The following is a 16,889-nucleotide window of genomic DNA, read 5'->3' on the forward strand; positions in this document are numbered from 1 at the left end:
GTGGTGTGTGTGTGGCCAGCTCAGCCCACCAGGGGGCGGGGCTGGCTGGCATGTGGTGCTGGGGGATTGAACCGTGGTCCCTGATGCCTTGCCAAGCTTGTTCCAAGTAGGTGCTTTAGACCACTGAGCCATCTCTCCAGCCCCCTAAAATTTTATTTTATAGAGAAAAAAACCCCAAAGTTTCAAAACAAGATAATAAGAGAATAACAATGGTTAATATATAGCGTATTGTTATCTTTACTTACTCAGCGTATAAGATACAGGCATTTCATGGTCCAAATATTAGCACAAATCTTTCTTTTCAATGAACTAAGAGAAATGAACTAAGAGAAATGAACTAAGAGAAATTAGTAGTGTAATTAACTTAGCTGTGTATGTGTATGTGTGTGCATGCGCGCATGCATATCTTTTTTCTTTTGAACTGCCAACTTTTTTTTTTTTTTGTATTTTAGGGAAGGATCTACAGAGTGTTCAGGGTCTCACTGCTAGCTCAGACTCCTACTGATCTGCCTATTTACAGCCTCCCAAGAGCTGGGTTTATAGGTGTGCCATGCCCAGTCTCAATTGCCCGGGCCCTGGGGGCGGCACCGGCACTGGCAAGACAGGCCAGGGATCAAACCCCTGTCCCCTGCATCCGCCTAAGCAGGCACTTTAATCTGCTGAGTTATTTGGCCGGCCCGTACTTTCTGTAATATTTAGGATTTTACTTTTTTTTTTTTTTTTTTTGAAACGTGATTGGAAGATAGTTGAGTACGATGCTACAGTTGATAAAATTTGATGTGAAAAAATGTTTATTATCTAGAGGTAACATGCTGCTTTTTAAATTCATTCTTGAAATTTTCACTAATGTAGAGAACTGCAATTCCTTATTATCTTAGTCAGTTTGGACGGATAGAGCACGATGCCATAGACTGGGTAGTGTGAACAGCAACTACTTACTGGTCACTGTTCCAGGATAGAAAATCCAAGATGCAGGGGTAGCAGATTGTGTTTTGGATGAGGGCCCACTTCTTGATTTGCAGATGGCACCTTCTTGCTTTCTGCTCTCATGAATGAAAGAAATCACTTGCCTTTTTTTTTTTTTTCTTCAAACAAGGATACTAATCTCTACTTTCAAAAAACCTTAATTCCAGATACTGGGACACTGGGGAGTCGAGCTTCAATATAGTAGTTTTGGGGGCACACATATTCAATCCATAGTACTTACTTTCCACCTGTTGCTTCATGAAAACTCATTTAAAGGTTCCATGTCTAAAATTTGTCCCAATGAGGAATGCTGTTAAATAATATAATATATAAAAATCGTGGTACAAAAAGAACTGTCCCATTAACCTTTCTATCTTACATAGGAGTTCTCACACTTTAGAGAAATAAAAGATCTTTAAATGTGTAGATATGATCTGTGCAGGTGCTGCCTTTCGGGTCCAGACTACCTGGCTGGCACGTAACAACCAGCCCGAATAGTCCCACCACATAGTGACACTTGCTGCTCCGCAGGAGGGAGGAGCTGGAGACGGGCTGAGAGAGAGGTTGGGGCTAGGAGGGAGACAGTTGCCGGTGTGAGCTGGGTGCTTTGAGGGACCTATTCTTCCTGCAAGAGATTTTTTTTTTTTTTTTTAAATGTGAGAAATGCAGTTTGAAAGGTCAGTGTATTTATATGAAATTACAGGTTTTCTGAAAACTAAGGTCTGAATGCCAGGATTGCATATATCAATGAATGTGCTGTTTAGTGTGCCTGTTCACTATGATGAAAAATGTTTAGTATAGGGTAGCCTTACATTTTGTATGTCCTGTTATTCTTGCCTACATGTGAAAAATGAAGAGTAGGCATGTCCCTCTTTTTCATACTTATTTGTACCTTGACACATTAATTTTTAAGTATTAATAGTATATTGTATTTACATGTGTATTACTTCATTACTTTGTTTTCTTTGCTTTGTTGGAACCCTAACTTAGCGGCCATCAAAAGCCTTGAGTGTCATAAATTGCTCATTGTGCATCTGTTAGGCGAGGTGTGCTCCTTTCTTCTTGGCGGGCAGGAGTACACTGGCTGTAGACAGCAGTGTCATTGTTATGGACATAGCTTATTGCTTCTGTGCATTGCCCTTAGGGACTTTGGGGACAGCAGACAGCTGTTTCCAAGGGATGCTCATGTCTCTGACCTTGAGCTGTTCCCAGTCTAGGCTCCACACAAATATGTGGGATGCCTATAGAGAGTCCCAGGGCCGGGCAGCCAAGGTTCATTGTTCATGTGCACTGAGCTACAGAACAAAGAGCTTGTGTTTCAGACCCTATACAGGGCCAAGTTCAAGTTCCCTGAAGCCAGAAGATGTAGATATCACAGAACTTGGATATTATCAAGATTTCTGTGAGAGAATTGGAGGACTTGGTAGCTCAGAAACAGCCTGTCTGTAATTGCTGTGGGGTCATATATGTCCCTACATTTGGTACATTGCTTACTGACATAGCAGGCCCTGGCATTCCTGAAGGCTCACAAAGTGCTGTCTTTTTAATTATAGCCAGCAATAAATCCTACTTGCTGTCCTCCACCAATAAAGCTCATAAATGTAGCTCCTTAAAATTAATACAGGGCTGGGGAGATAGCTTGGTGGTCTAAGCGCCTGCTTGGCAACTTAAGGACCTGGGTTCGATTCCTGGTACCACATGCTGTGCCGGCCCTGGAACCCTGGACGTGTAGTGCCAGCCACTGAAACTGGGTTTGGTGGCACACGCCTGTAATCCCAGGGCTGGGGAGGTTGAGATAGGAGGATCACTACGAGTCTGAGCTGCATAATGAGACCCTGTACCAAATAAATAAATAAACAAAAAATTAATACAATATATGACTGGTGAATCCCTAACTGGTTTCTGAAGGGGCTTATTTTGTAATCAATATAAAAATAGGGCTGAAGAATGGTAGTTTTGTTTTCTAGTGGTGACTAGAGAGAAGACAATTCTTGCATGTGTCTAAGGTGATTTTAAGTCATTATTACAGTAATTAGATAAAAGTAAACAGTAATTCTTCTGCTAAGCCTATAGTTAGAGTGAAGACCTTCACCTAAATAGTTTAAAAATGTTTCAACTTTGATTTGTTGTATTTTTTGGAAATAACTATCAGTTAGTTTTATTAGGAAAATTTAAAAAGTCCTAAAGCACTCAACAGTGAGGACTCGATGTCATGAGAAGAGTCTACATGGAATGCTTTCTAAGCCACTGCTTAAGAGATCTAAAAATAATTTGGGAAAACTCACCACACTTCCCTGGTCACATGTACCGGTGGACCAGGAGTTCCATGAGGCAGAGGTCACTGTTATAGCCCAGAACATAATAGAGGATTAAGAAGATGGCTGGGATGTCACCATCAGATTGGCCATTTCTGATAAGCCAGCTGTGGATATAGTGATTAGCCACCAATTGTGGATGTGGGTATGTCCCGAACCAGCGGGTCAGTCAATGAAGGTCACCTGGGAGAGGAGCGGTGAATTGAGGAGGGGACAAAGGACAGGAGATGCGAGAAATGGCGACAAGACAGGATTCTGATCAAGTCTTGTTTATTCAAAGGAAACTCTGGGTATATATAGTGGAGGCATAGGGAAATGACGTGGGCGGGTAAAAGGCGCGAGTAACTAGGCAACCGGGCTATGACAGGAAGTCCCACCTCTGGGGCATAGCAGGAGACTTATGGGAAATAGATGGGGTAAGAAGAATTAGGAACTTAGCTCAGCAGAGGTAGGGGAAGAGGAACTGGAAACCCACTTGCAATAGGATTGGAGGCCTGGAGTTATTGTGTCTCCCACAAGTCCCCCTTTACTTTTATATATGTATATAAAATATGGCTTTTTAGATGGCTGATTCCCTTGAGGGGGCAGTGCCTGTCTTAGGTCGAGGTGTCCTCTACATGGACCCGACTCAAGCCTTACCCATCATAGGAGACCAGAATGGCAAAAGGTCCCGTTCCTGTCTTAGACAATGAGTGGTGTCTCGTGTATGCCCCTCATTACCCGTCTCTGGCTAGCCTGACCATCTCACCAAGGGTGGGAGAACTAAGAGGTCTCCGGACCTTCATCATCATAAGCTGGTTGTATTCCAGAACAGTTTTCCCTTTCAGCCATCTCAAGCCTGTGATAATGAACCTATATGGGTTGCATTTTTAATGGCATCCAGTTGTTGTTTAACGAAAGTCATCAGCCTATTGAAAAGACAGGGTTCTATTGATAAAAGTATTAATAGTCCAATCAAGGGTCCCGATAGGGGGAGAAGATAGGGTAGTACTCCATTCCATGCACTCTAGAAAGGGTTTTGAAATAGCTCTCTTTTCCTCTTTTTTTTTTTTTTGCGGAACCAGGGATTGAACTCAGATCCTTGCGATTGCCAGTCAAGCCCTTATTCTACTGAGCCATTTCCCTGGCCCCTCTCTTTTCCTCTTAATAAGATCTTCTTGAAGTCTCTTTATTTTATCTTGAACAATACCAGACTTGTTTGCGTAGAAGCAGCAGCGTTCCTGTAAAGCCAAGCAGATCCCTCCCTGCTCTGCTGTTAGAAGGTCTAAGCCCCTCCTATTTTGCAAGACTACTTCTAATGAATCTATCTGGTCTTGGATATCTTGGATAGTACCAGACAGTGTTTGAACATCATCAATCAGCTGATTAGATAATTTGGTATAAGAATGTACTGCTACTCCCAATCCTGCTGTGCCTGTCCCCATGGCCGCCGTGACTCCTAGCCCCACTAATGAAGGGATGAACTGGACTGCCCTCTTTGTGCGGCTCATAGCATAATCTAAACTGGGAAGGGGCACAGAATCATTACCAGAGATAACATCTATATCAGGCAACACAATTGCCATGATACACAGTCCTGTCCAGTTGGTAGGTAAATATGTGAAGGCTAAACTTCCCCCACATACAAACACATGTCCCTTTTTTGGGCAAATGGGGCTACTGTAGTTATGTATTTGATTGCAGCTGGTGAAGGTAACAAATCCAACATCAATAGTGAAGCTATCATTGTGGAAGCTTCCTTCTATACGGGAAAAATTCCATAGGAGATAATCTTCCCCGGAGAGGGTGGCTCTGGCTAATGCCTGCCAGTCCTCGGGAGTAGGCTAATTGTTGGCCACAGTTTCTAAAATGGCTGTGGTGTATGGAGCTGTGGTTCCATATTGGGCAACTGCCGTTTTTAGTTCCTTTAGTACTTTAAAATCGAAACTAGTGTAATGGTGCCAAATCTGTCCTTGAGCGCCTGTTGTTTCTGATACCGGAAATGCCTCTGCCTTATCTAGATCTGTGAGTGGGTCTAACAGGAGGAAGCTTTTGGGGATAGTGCCCCTCACGGGTGGCCATTGAACACAGGGGCCTTTGGTCCGGTTATACTTTCATTTTTGGGTTTTCCTGATTTTAATCTTTCTAATTGGATGAGGTCTTGGTGCTCTTTCTCAAATTTTATCTGTTCTTTGAGAAGTTCAATTTTGCCTTTTAATTCCTTTCTGGGGTCAGAAGCCGAACACGCCAAAGGAGGCGTGCTGGGGTCAGAGCTATATGGCGGAGGGCACTTAACCTCAGGTGGCCCATCTTGGCCCTGATACCGAGCAGCTTTCTCCGCCAGTTCATCCCAATCAACTTTATTATAATCAGCTTCAACTTGAAGAGGTTTTGGTAGTTTGGGATATATTTTTTAACTTTGAGCGTAGCTCCTTCTAAATCAAAGGGGTTAGTTTTCTCCTCAGGCTGTAATTTGGAATTTGGTAGCTCTGGCTTCCTGGTTTTGATTTCAAGATTCTGTTCCCTTACAGGAGGGTACACACCCTTAGGGGGTTCTTTGTCCTTTAAGATGAATTTTACCTTTTTGTCCCTGTAGTATATTTTCACCCTTTTTTTTTTTTTTTAATCACATTAGCAACAACGGGTCACAGTGTCTCCGGGATAAGATTTCATCAATTAAATTCCAGTAGGAAAAGTCCGTAACTGGGACCTTTTTAGGTCCAAAAGTCTCATAATAATCCTTAAGAGCATCACCAACCCTTTTCTATCGCCTCTGATCAATAGTTCCTTCAATAGGGAACCATGGGCAAACTTGTTTAATATATTCAAAATATTGACACAGATTCTTAATTTTAACATTTACTGCTTGCGCCTTTAATGCTTTACTCAAACTTTCTACAAATATCTCATGTTCACTTAATGCCTGTCCCATTGCCGAAGGTAAGGGGGAAGGGGTTCCCTCGCTTACCAGGTTCAGATGTTGCAGCAGGCAACTGTGGCGTGGACCTCTTTTACTTCTTCTCTTGCCAGCTCTCTCGGACGGTTCCGACGCTGTATCCTCCGTACCAGGTGCCCCATACATTGGGCGCCACTTGTCCCGAGCCAGCTGGTCAGTCAACGAAGGTCACCTGGGAGAGGAGCAGGGAATTGAGGAGGGGACAAAGGACAGGAGACGCGATAAATGGTGACAAGACAGGATTCTGATCAAGTCTTGTTTATTCAAAGGAAACTCTGGGTATATATAGTGGAGGCATAGGGAAATGACGTGGGCGGGTAAAAGGCGCGAGTAACAGGAAGTCCCACCTTGGGGGCATAGCAGGAGATTTATGGGAAATAGGCGGGGTAAGAAGAATTAGGAGCTTAGCTCAGCAGAGGTAGGGGAAGAGGAACTGGAAACCCACTTGCAATAGGATTGGAGGCCTGGAGTTATTGTGCCTCCCACATTGGTAGAGGGTGACTAATGAATTTTGCATGTGTAGAACATATTTGGTTGATTTCTAAGAATGGTATATAAGAACAAAATCCAAAATGTGATCCTTTTATTATGTATAACAAACTAAAACAGCTTTTCTCTGTCATAGAAAGATCATTTACATATGTTAAGGAAGATTATTTAAAATAGGAAGCTACTTTAGTATAATTTTAGTTTTGTTTTTTGGCACTGGGAATCAGATGCAGGACCTTGTGCTTGCCAGGCAGGCACTGTGTCACCGAGCTATATCTCTGGCCCTATTTTTAAAGGCAGGATATCTAAATTAAGAAATATAAGATACATCTGACTAAACCTTACTGTGAATTATCTTATGCCAGTTATTTTTAGTTGCTTGATTATTAGTGGATTGATTATCCATGACTTCTCTTATGATGAATACATTTTTAAAAAGTATAAATTTACATGAGGGAAAACTCAAGTCATCAAATTCCATGACATACTAATTAAAATTTAGCCAATTTAATTATGTGGCAAAGTGTATGTGGGAGTAGCATGCTGTTTGAAAGTAATAGAATGAAATACCTGATAATACATGGTTGTTAGTTATCTGTTTTAGCTTCTTATTCTAAATCTGTTGCCTAATGGGGTAGACATTTGCCACATGTATGTATTAATTCATAAGATCTAAAGTTAAAATTCAGTTCCTAAGTTTGAATAGCCATTTCAAGGACTTACTAGCCGCACGCACAGGCCAGTGGCCGCTGTACTGAGTGGTCCAAATAGCATCATTTCTTTGCATCATTGCAGAAAGTTCTGCTGGATTTCCTGTTACTAAATTAATGAAGATTACTAAGAGAGTATACCAAACCTTTCTACACTAAAAATTGGAGAACAAAGTGACAGCAAGTTACTGTCTGGAACTCTTTTTTTAAAAAATGTATTTAGAACAGGGTTTCACTACACAGATCAGGCTTGTAGTGATCCTCCTGTTTTCAGCTTCCCAAGCGCTGGGATTACAGGTGCATGCTACCACACCCAGTGTCAATCGCCATCTCAGCATGCCCAGTGAGACGGGGCCGGCACTGCACGCTGGGGATTGAACCCTGGTCCCTGCATGTGCCTGTGCAGGTGCTTGAATCTGCAGAGCTGTCTGCTCCACTGTGTGGAATTCTTTTTTTTTTTTTTTTTGGAATGGGGCATTGAACTCAGGCTCTTGCACTTGCCAGGGAAGTACTTATTCTACTGAGCCATCTCCCTGGCCCAGATCCATCTCCCTGGCCCACTGTCTGGAATTCTTAAACAGGGCATATTGAAATAAACTCTCATGTAGTTCCTTATGTTACTTGATGTTCATGGTAGCCAGATGAGGGACATGGTACAGTCCTCATTTTACAGATGAGATCAAGGCTTTACTTTAGGATTATAACTTGTTTTTTTTTTTGTGGAACCGGGGATTGAACTCAGGCCCTTGCGCTTGCCATGGAAGCGCTTATTCCACTGAACCATCTCCCAGCCCCTAGGAAAATAACTTGAACCAACGTTTGCCTGACTTTATTTATTTATTTGCGGTACCAGGGATTGAATTCAGGACCTTGTGCTTGCCAGGTAGGCACTTATTTCACTGAGCTGTTTCCCAAGCCCCCCAAATAAGTAGTATTTATTTATTTTTAACTTTTTAATTAGTTTTATTGAGAAATAACGAGACAGTTTCAAAACTGATTAGTAGGACAGTTTCAATAATTAATACATTGCATATTGTTGTCCTAGTGGTGGTTATTCATAGTACAAGATTCAGACATGATATTCTGTCCAAACACTATTAGTACAAATCTTTCTTCTCATTGAATTGAGAAAAAGTAGCTGTATATCTATCCTAACTCTTTTGTATATACAGATATAAAATGGTCCTTCATTTGTGTCTCGTTTTTTGGTGTAGTTTTGTCACAGATGGGTATTCCATTGCCATTTAAATATTGTAGGTGCGAGAATTCAGCAAAATAATCCAATATAGTCTACTAGTCCATAGTAGTAGTGGGTTATCCATAGGACTGGCAACATCAGAAGTTGTTGATTTGAGCCTTTTGGTCCTGGTGATCAAACTCAGGACCTTGTGCTTGCCAGGCAGGCACTTAAGCCGCTAAGCTACCTCCCCAGCCCCTTGTCTGACTTTGTTTTATTTTATTTTATTTTATTTATTTATTTTCTTTTACACAGCCCCCAGTGAAAACTTGCCTGACTTTAAATCCATTATTTTTTGTTATCATTTAGAATTTCAGGAAGAACATTGAATTGATCTTAGCCCAGTGCTTGGTATACTATATTGTCATTGGCCATCAAAGATAATTTTCTTCCTCCTACCCATAGGCAATCATATGTAATGAGGTTATCTTTTTGTCTGGTTTTCAGGATTCGCCATTATAGCCCCAGGTTCATTAACTTTACATTTACATAGATGTTATATAAATTTATGTCATGCAGGTTGTATAGACTAATATACAGTGATATTCTCACTATGCAATGCTATTTTTTTCTTGCTTTTGTGCCATTCTTTCTGTGTGGTGTTGAATTTTTTGGTCTTTATAATGAGAAAAGTTTTTAAGAACCTTTTTTTCTAGATGGGAACATGCACGCATGCGTGCACACACACACACACACACACACTCACACACACATTTTTGGTATTGGGTATTGAACCAGGACCCTGCGTATGGTAAGCACGTATTCGACTCCTGAGCTACACCCTCTGCTTGTGCTCAAGAAATATTGGTAGGATTACTGGTCTCTGAATGCTCATGTTTAAATTTTTATGTTGCTTTTGTTTTCTTCTTTATTATTAGGTGGCCAGTTATCACCTGTCACTGATATTAATGTGTCAAACATTGTGGCTGCCTTTTTATTTAAATTGAAATTTTATAGACCTAATTGCGGATTCACATAAGTTATAAGAAATATTTTGCGATCTCCTGCATACTTTGCCTAAGTATAGCTGTTCTTTATGCTTCTGATATACACATGAACCGGGAAGGAGGGTGGGAAAGCTTGTTAGCATTATATTAAATAAGAATGAAGATGGGGTTTCAGAAGGGGGGTCGAGGGGATGGATTTTCATATGAATATAATACATGTGTTCTTAATTTTAGCTGCTTTTTTCTTTAAATTTTAGTATTCCAAATTATTATATTGTATTATGTGTATAATTTCAGTTATCACTGAAATTTTTAATAACTATTTTTTAAGCAAATTAAAATTTTTATGCCAATCTTTTATAACTATACAAATGTGAAATCTTAAATTTTGATAATGATTCTATATTTCTATGTATGTTTTGTTGTAGGTTGTTTCACGGAGAAACCCAGAGGATGTCCAGGAGGTAACATGTTTATCCATATGAAAATTTCATTTTCTGTTTTTGACAAAAATTTAATTAAATATTTTATTGAGGAAGTTGTCTGAATTATTTGTATGTCAGTCTTTGTATGCAGATTGTCTTCAGCTTCCTAAAATAGTAGTTAATTGGCCTATTTCAGACGTACTAAGAGGGTGTAAGGTTTTATAAGTAAGAATTTGAGGAATTATAGTGCTATTTAATAGTGATAATTGTTCCAGTAACTAATACTCTCAAGATTTTTCTATTAATTGAGGATCTCTATTCATTTCAGATTTATGATACTTGTGTAATGAAACATTAAGTATTTGGTAACTAGTATTAATTTAAGAAATAAATTATGGGTCTCCACCTACTTCCAGTTTTATGCTGTAATTGGTATATTGAATCTTGAAAATCTGTTTTAGGAATAGATATTTCTTTTTAAACTTTTTAAGTTAATTCTTTTTGAAGACTTTTCTTTGCATGCTTTCCCTTTCCTTTCTTTTTATCTTTCTGAAATGATGCCAGCCTATTATGTTTTTGCTTAAAGCTGGAATTCTATATTTGTAATTACTTTGTGCCTGTCACATATTTTTAGGAATCCTTACTTCTTTTAACATTTCTTGATTTACTTTCATTTTGAACCATGCTCATTGTCACTAAGGCTGGAAGGACATATACTGGGGATTTTGTTGCTTGTGAAGTGTTTAAAACATGGCAGTTAATTTGAAGTTCTGATTCTGCAACCTTATTATTGTTCTTTCCTGATTGAATTTGAATGTCTGGGTGGGATATGAATTTTTTCTATTTAACCACAGACCCCACTGTCCTTCTTGACCATATATGGCTTTACTCATTCATTTCAGTTGATTATTTGGTTGTGGTTGATTTGGTTATGTGACCCTTGGGTTTAGAAAATATTTAGAAAATGTTTTACCTTACATTTCCTTAAGGTATTGTGTCTGATTTGATACTTGTTTTTGTCCTGTTGTTAAAATATTTAATGAAAGACACATTTTAAAAAAGATTTCATAATACTTTCCTCATGAGTTTTAAGATATCTTCCTTTCTCCTAAAATAGGGACAGTGTTGTTAGTTTGGAAGGAAAAGTTCTATATGCTTGTGAGTGTGATTTACACCATTGCTTAATGAAAGTAATCTTTACTTAAGTAGCAACTGATTATTATGAATTGTTTTTTAGATTTCTGTTAATTTTGTTGAATTAGTCAATACCAGAGTGTTCTGCTTTTGAGAATTTATAGCTCTGTTAAAATAGAAAATGGGCCATGTTTCCTTTGCATGTGTTGTCTGATTGCTGTGCTGTAGTTTGTAGCTTGATGTTCCACTTTTCCAGGGAGAATCCTGAAACAGCCTATCCATGAATATACTCTCTGCCATTTCCTTAATCCTTTTTTTGGGGAAAACTCTTTTATAATAACAACTGTTGGTGAACCATTCATCAGAAAACTCTTGTAAGTGTCCTTTAGTTAGACAATTGCATGGTCCTTTGTAGAAATAGTGTACGTTTTTGAAAAGTGTCTTATCCAGTAGGCTTCTTAAAGTATGAAATAACCTTGAAATTACCTCTGTCAGTACTTTTTTATTTCTCACGTATCCCAGTTGAATATTGGAATTTTCACTTAGGAAAGGAATTTTCACTGAGCCTTTATTTCTATTTCCTTTCCTTTCACTTTCTTCAATACCTAATTAATTTAGTTACTGCTTTAGAATATACCTGGGCTTCATAAGAACCATTGAGGACTTGTAGATGCACTGTTATTCTAATCAAATAGAGGACCAGTAATATGGAATCCTTTTAAAACTGGAGAAATTTTGCTCGCATGTACTATCAGAGATCAGTGTTGTCTTCTTAAGAATGCTAAAAAGCATTGATGTGGGGTAAATGATTTAAAGCTACCTAGGATAACTTTCATCTTAAAAAGTTTTTAAAATTTTCTCTAAATTTAGTTTTATTAAGAAAGCATGAGTGAATGTGCAGTGGTACAGCAACTGTTGATCTCTGGCCTCTTCATTCTGTCAGTGGTCTAGAACAGTGGTGGCGAACCTGTGGCATGTGTGTTGTTTTCAAGACAAAAGATGTTAATGTGTGAACTTTTTTTTCTAAACTGAAACCTCAAGTGTTCAGGTTTCATTGCACTGTTGGTGCTTTGTGCTAAGTGCATGGGCAGTTTGGGGTGCAGTTTGGGCATCTGTCTGGCAGACTTGCCATCACAGTCAAGAACATGCTTGCAGGGTAGTGTGGAGACTGCGTCCCGTCTCCCCCAGCTTTCCCAGTGGGGACCACAGGACCTTCTGGGCAGGGGGCATGCTTCACTGGTGAATTTGGGAATGGAAAAGAACTAAGTTGAGCTTTCTCTGTATCGTATCAGAAGTCTCTAAACTTTGTCTTTTCATAAATAGTTTCTGAAAATATGTACACACTCAGGGAAATGTATTGATTAAAGGAGTGAAAAGGATCTTGAAAAGAGGGGAAAGAATAAAAAACATGTGATGGGAGTGACATTTTTTAGAAAAGATGATCCAGCAAGTTTAAAGTACTACATAGAAGTTAAAAGGTCACAGTTAATTAAAGTTGGGTGATTTCATAAAATATAGGAGTTTAAAATTTTTTAAGTTTAAAAAAATTTTGTTTTGGTGCCAAAGACTGAACCCAGGGCTTCTTGCTTGCTGGGCAAGCGTTCTACCACTAGGCCAAATCCCTAGCCCTGGGATCAAAAATTTTTGATGTCATTATTTATAATTATCTGAAGAGGAGGTAGTTATTATTTGTAAAAAATATTTAAGGGAATATTTCTTTTTTTTCCCCAAAGTTTTATTGATAAACAGATAGCAATGAGACAGTTTCAAATCAAATCAGAAGTACAGTTTCAACAAATAATACACTGCATATATTCTTCTTAGTGGTTAATTGCTGTACAAGATGCGGACTTGTGATCCTATTTACAAACACCATTAGAACAAATCATTCTATTCATTAAGAGAACGCAACTACATATCTACCCCAACCACTTTGAATACACAGATACAAAAAGGACATTCATCAGTATACCCCATTTGTTCTAAGTTCCGTTATTGAATATTATAGCTGTTAAGGGAATATTTCTAATGAAAAATTAGATTTATTGTTTGTAGTCTGTATATGGTTATTGAATTGACATTTCAGGATAAATTTTCTTCAGAGTAATTTTAATGAATAAGAAATTTATGCAGGTTTGGTTCAGTAAAGTAATAGATATTGTGTAGTTTTTTTTGAATAGAAAAATATCAGAAATTTTATAAACAGTTTTTGCATGTGTCTTAGGAATTTAATATAGTCCACACATAAACAGTACCCGCTGATGTGCTGGAAGTGTACTTTTATCCAGCTTTCCATTTTGAAGGTTTTGAAGGAGTCTGAGTTTGACACAAGGAGGCCGTGGCTGTGCTGCTTGGCAACACTCTTGGGTGTTTCCTGGTCTGCAGCCCTAGTGTGATGGCACAGAGTGTGTGAGGGAGCGAGTGCAGCCATGAGAAAGACGCGCAGGTCCTGGGTCAGCAGTTCTGATTCTTGCTTTGACAGATACACTCTGGCATTTTAGTCATCACCATGATTGAGTTGTTAACGTTTGCCTCTTGAGTCATTCTTAGTTGAAAATGATCTTAACTAGAATATACATTTTATCTGCAAACCTCGTTCCATAATCTGAAATCTTAGTTTTCTTGTTCATGTTGTAATGACTTTTACCTTATGTGATACCCAGTTCATGGTGCCGTTCTCCTTATGTAAGATAGCTTTCATAATCCTGTTGCCCAGCTTCTCTCATCCCTTAGCACTGTTACTATGATTTGATATATTTTAAAATATGTAAAATGGGCCGGGGAGATAGCTTGGCAGTCTAAATGCCTGCTTGGCAAGCGTAAGGACCTGGGTTCGATCCCTGTTACCACATGCTGTGCTGGCCCCATGCTGAGCCGGCCACTAAAATGGGGCATGGTGGCACATGGCTGTAATACCAGCACAGGGGAAGCTGAGACAGGAGACTCGCTATGAGTCTGAGCTGCGTAGCATGAAAATACCTATACCAAGAAAAAAAAGTAAAATACCACTTTTCCCCCTTACGATAGAAGTATGTTTGTGTATCAAGATTAGAAACTACCAAGAAGCCCAGTATATGATCGTTAAAATCTCAGTTTCTTGAGGCCTTTCAGTTCGCAAGTGCTGGCTGAACTTCATCAGTCAGTTCCTTCCCTTCTACTTAGCAGAAATGTTGCTTCTTTGCTGTCAGCCTTTGTCTCGCTCGCTTCCATTTTCCGATGAAGTCTCTTCTTTCTCAGTGGCTCATCTCACAACATGGCCCATCTTCTCAAGCACTTGGCTCCTAGTTTCCTTTTCTTTTTTTCTGGTCATTGATGTCAGCATTTTTGTCTAGTCCATATTCACTCCTCTTCTCCTCAGCAAGGTTGAGGACCCTTTCCTCATCTGTTACCTCCTGCCCCCTCATAGCTCCCAAGGCACAAGTTTGTCTCTTCAGCCCCACACCGAGAGAGATACCTGACAGTCGTCTGAGGCAGCCCTCTAAAGCAGAGCTTCTGCCTTCCCATGGCATTCCCTCTTTGCTTCCACCCAGGGAATGGCCCCACTAGTTAGTTACCCAGTGGCAAGGGCCAAGCGTCGAGTAATACCCCTGTGGCATCTCTGTTTTTAAAACCTTCGCTCTGTGCCCCTGTCCTTTGTTTTCTTGCTCTGTTGACAACTTTCCTTCAAATAACATGTTCTGCAGAGGGTTCTCAGGTGTCCTCTGTCGCAGCACTGTGCCACCCTGCTTGATGTGGCCCTGTTGGGTGTGCTGGGCTGGCGTACTCTTCCTAACTAGCCCGAGAGCTCTGGAGGAGGCCCTGTGTGTCTTGTTTCCTTATCCTCTCTGACAGTGTGATGCCCAGCACTGAGGAGGGTTGTGAAAGTATTTGCTTTGGTGACTGTTTGTTGTTTAGTAAACAAATAAAAGCGAAGCAGCAGAAGGAAGCAGTTTGTTTACATCTGTCATTCTCCTAGGGTTATAATTAAATAAAGACAGTGAAAGTGTATGGTAGACTTCTTGGTGGTGTGATACAATTGGGTAAAGAATTTCCTACCACTCAATAGGTTTTGGCGAGAATCTCTTTAAGTCACTTATCCACCCGGCTGTTTTTGGTCATTAGCATCATACTCTCTTTGTACATGAGGAGAATTCACTGGGAGGGAGCTTTTCACAAGAAAAGGTCCTTATCTACAAAGTAACAGTTTAAAAGTAGTTTCAGCCTATTTTGAGAGGAGGAAGGGCTCAATGATGTCAAAGCTTTGTGTTAAATACTTCTTTTGACAAATTTTTCTTTTGTCTAATTTAATCTGATTAAGATTAGATAATTCAGACTAATGAAGGCAAACTCACTTTCACATGTTGTTTAATGTAGATGACTATTGTTTTGGTTTTTTTGCAATATGCTAGTTTTAACAGCATTCTGATCAGCATTCACCCTGTCCCAGATATCTTATTTCTTAGTTAAGATTTAAGAAACAGTTATGAAATGGCAAAGTTCCTGTTAATGACTTGTTACACAGACGTTTCTTCTTCAATATTACTCAGTTTATCCTTTTAGGCAAATATTGAGTGTGTCCTTCGTGTTGAAAAATTACCTAATTAGGTCTTTTGTTTTGTTTTCATAAACATGTTATTTTTGAGAAAGAATACATGTTGGACATTTAACTAATTTCCCAGGATAATCATAATTGGTTTTTAGGAGATTAAGTGACCTTTTATGTGGTATAGTTCTTTGTACCAGGTTGAATATTTTCCTAAGAATAATAAAACAGTATTTCTTCAAAATGAAATTTAAAAACCAAAACAGAATAGCATGAGGAAAAATTGGTGCTTTGTAGTTTAAAAGCAAATATTAGTGAATTTTGGACAGTTACCCCTTTTGGTTAGAGCAGGTGTTTGCTGTGCTTAATAATTTTGAACACTTTATGTGTTTATTTTTCAGGCCAGCTCAGCCCACCCTGAGGGCAGGGCTGGCGTGGCATGTGGTGCCAGGGATTGAACCGCAGTCCCCTACGCCTGCCTAAGCTTGCCTAAGCAGGTGCTTTAGACCACTGACCTATCTCACTGGCCCCCTTTTGAACACTTTAATGAAAAGATAATTTCTTGTTTTGATACCAGGACCTAAGTGACTTTGCACTGAAGCATACTTTTAATCTTTTTCTCTTTTTAGATAATCGTATGGAAGAGATACAGTGACTTTAAGAAATTACACAAAGAGCTATGGCAAATTCACAAACACTTATTCCATCATTCAGAACTGTTTCCTCCCTTTGCTAAAGGAATAGTATTTGGTAAGTGGTTATTTTGAAATTGTACTTGAAAATTGTGATGATAACTAATTATGCTCATGGCTGTGTGCTAAAGCCTCATGGCTGTGTGCTAAAGCCTCACTATATACTGTGAAGCCTAAAGCCTCTTTACCTTATACAGTGATTCATACTATTTAGAAAGCACTTAAAGTTGTGTTTTCTGTTCTTTTTTATTAAAAAAAACCATTTATTTATTTATTTGTTTGGTACAAGGTCTCACTACACAGTTTGAACTTGTAGTGATCCTCCTGTCTCAGCCTCCCCAGAGCTGGGATTACAGGCATGTGCCACCATGCCCAGTTTCAATGGCTGGCACAGTTTCCTTGAGGTTCTGGGCCAGCACAGCATGAGGTACTGGGGATTGAACTCCTGTCCTTATGTTTGCCAGGCAGGTGCTTAAACTGCTGAGCTATCTCCCTAGCCCCTTCTTCTTCTTCTTCT

General features: G+C 39.4%; 1 protein-coding gene and 1 non-coding gene across 2 annotated transcripts in view; both read left to right on the forward strand.

Annotated features, from left to right (window-relative positions):
• Rps6kc1 (ribosomal protein S6 kinase C1) overlaps window positions 1-16,889 on the forward strand; it is a 174,312-nt gene that overhangs the window by 6,561 nt on the left and 150,862 nt on the right. Inside the window, exons 2-3 of the mRNA XM_023710212.1 lie at window positions 10,028-10,063; window positions 16,310-16,430. Of these exons, the coding sequence (XP_023565980.1) occupies window positions 10,028-10,063; window positions 16,310-16,430 (157 nt within the window). The remainder of the gene's footprint in view (window positions 1-10,027; window positions 10,064-16,309; window positions 16,431-16,889) is intronic.
• On the forward strand, window positions 1,995-2,127 carry LOC111815534. The gene has a single exon (XR_002820217.1). It is a non-coding gene; the product is annotated as a small nucleolar RNA SNORA70 (small nucleolar RNA).

Source organism: Octodon degus, unplaced genomic scaffold, assembly GCF_000260255.1.
Source record: "Octodon degus isolate 3935 unplaced genomic scaffold, OctDeg1.0 scaffold00017, whole genome shotgun sequence".
Classification (NCBI taxonomy): Eukaryota; Metazoa; Chordata; class Mammalia; order Rodentia; family Octodontidae; genus Octodon; species Octodon degus.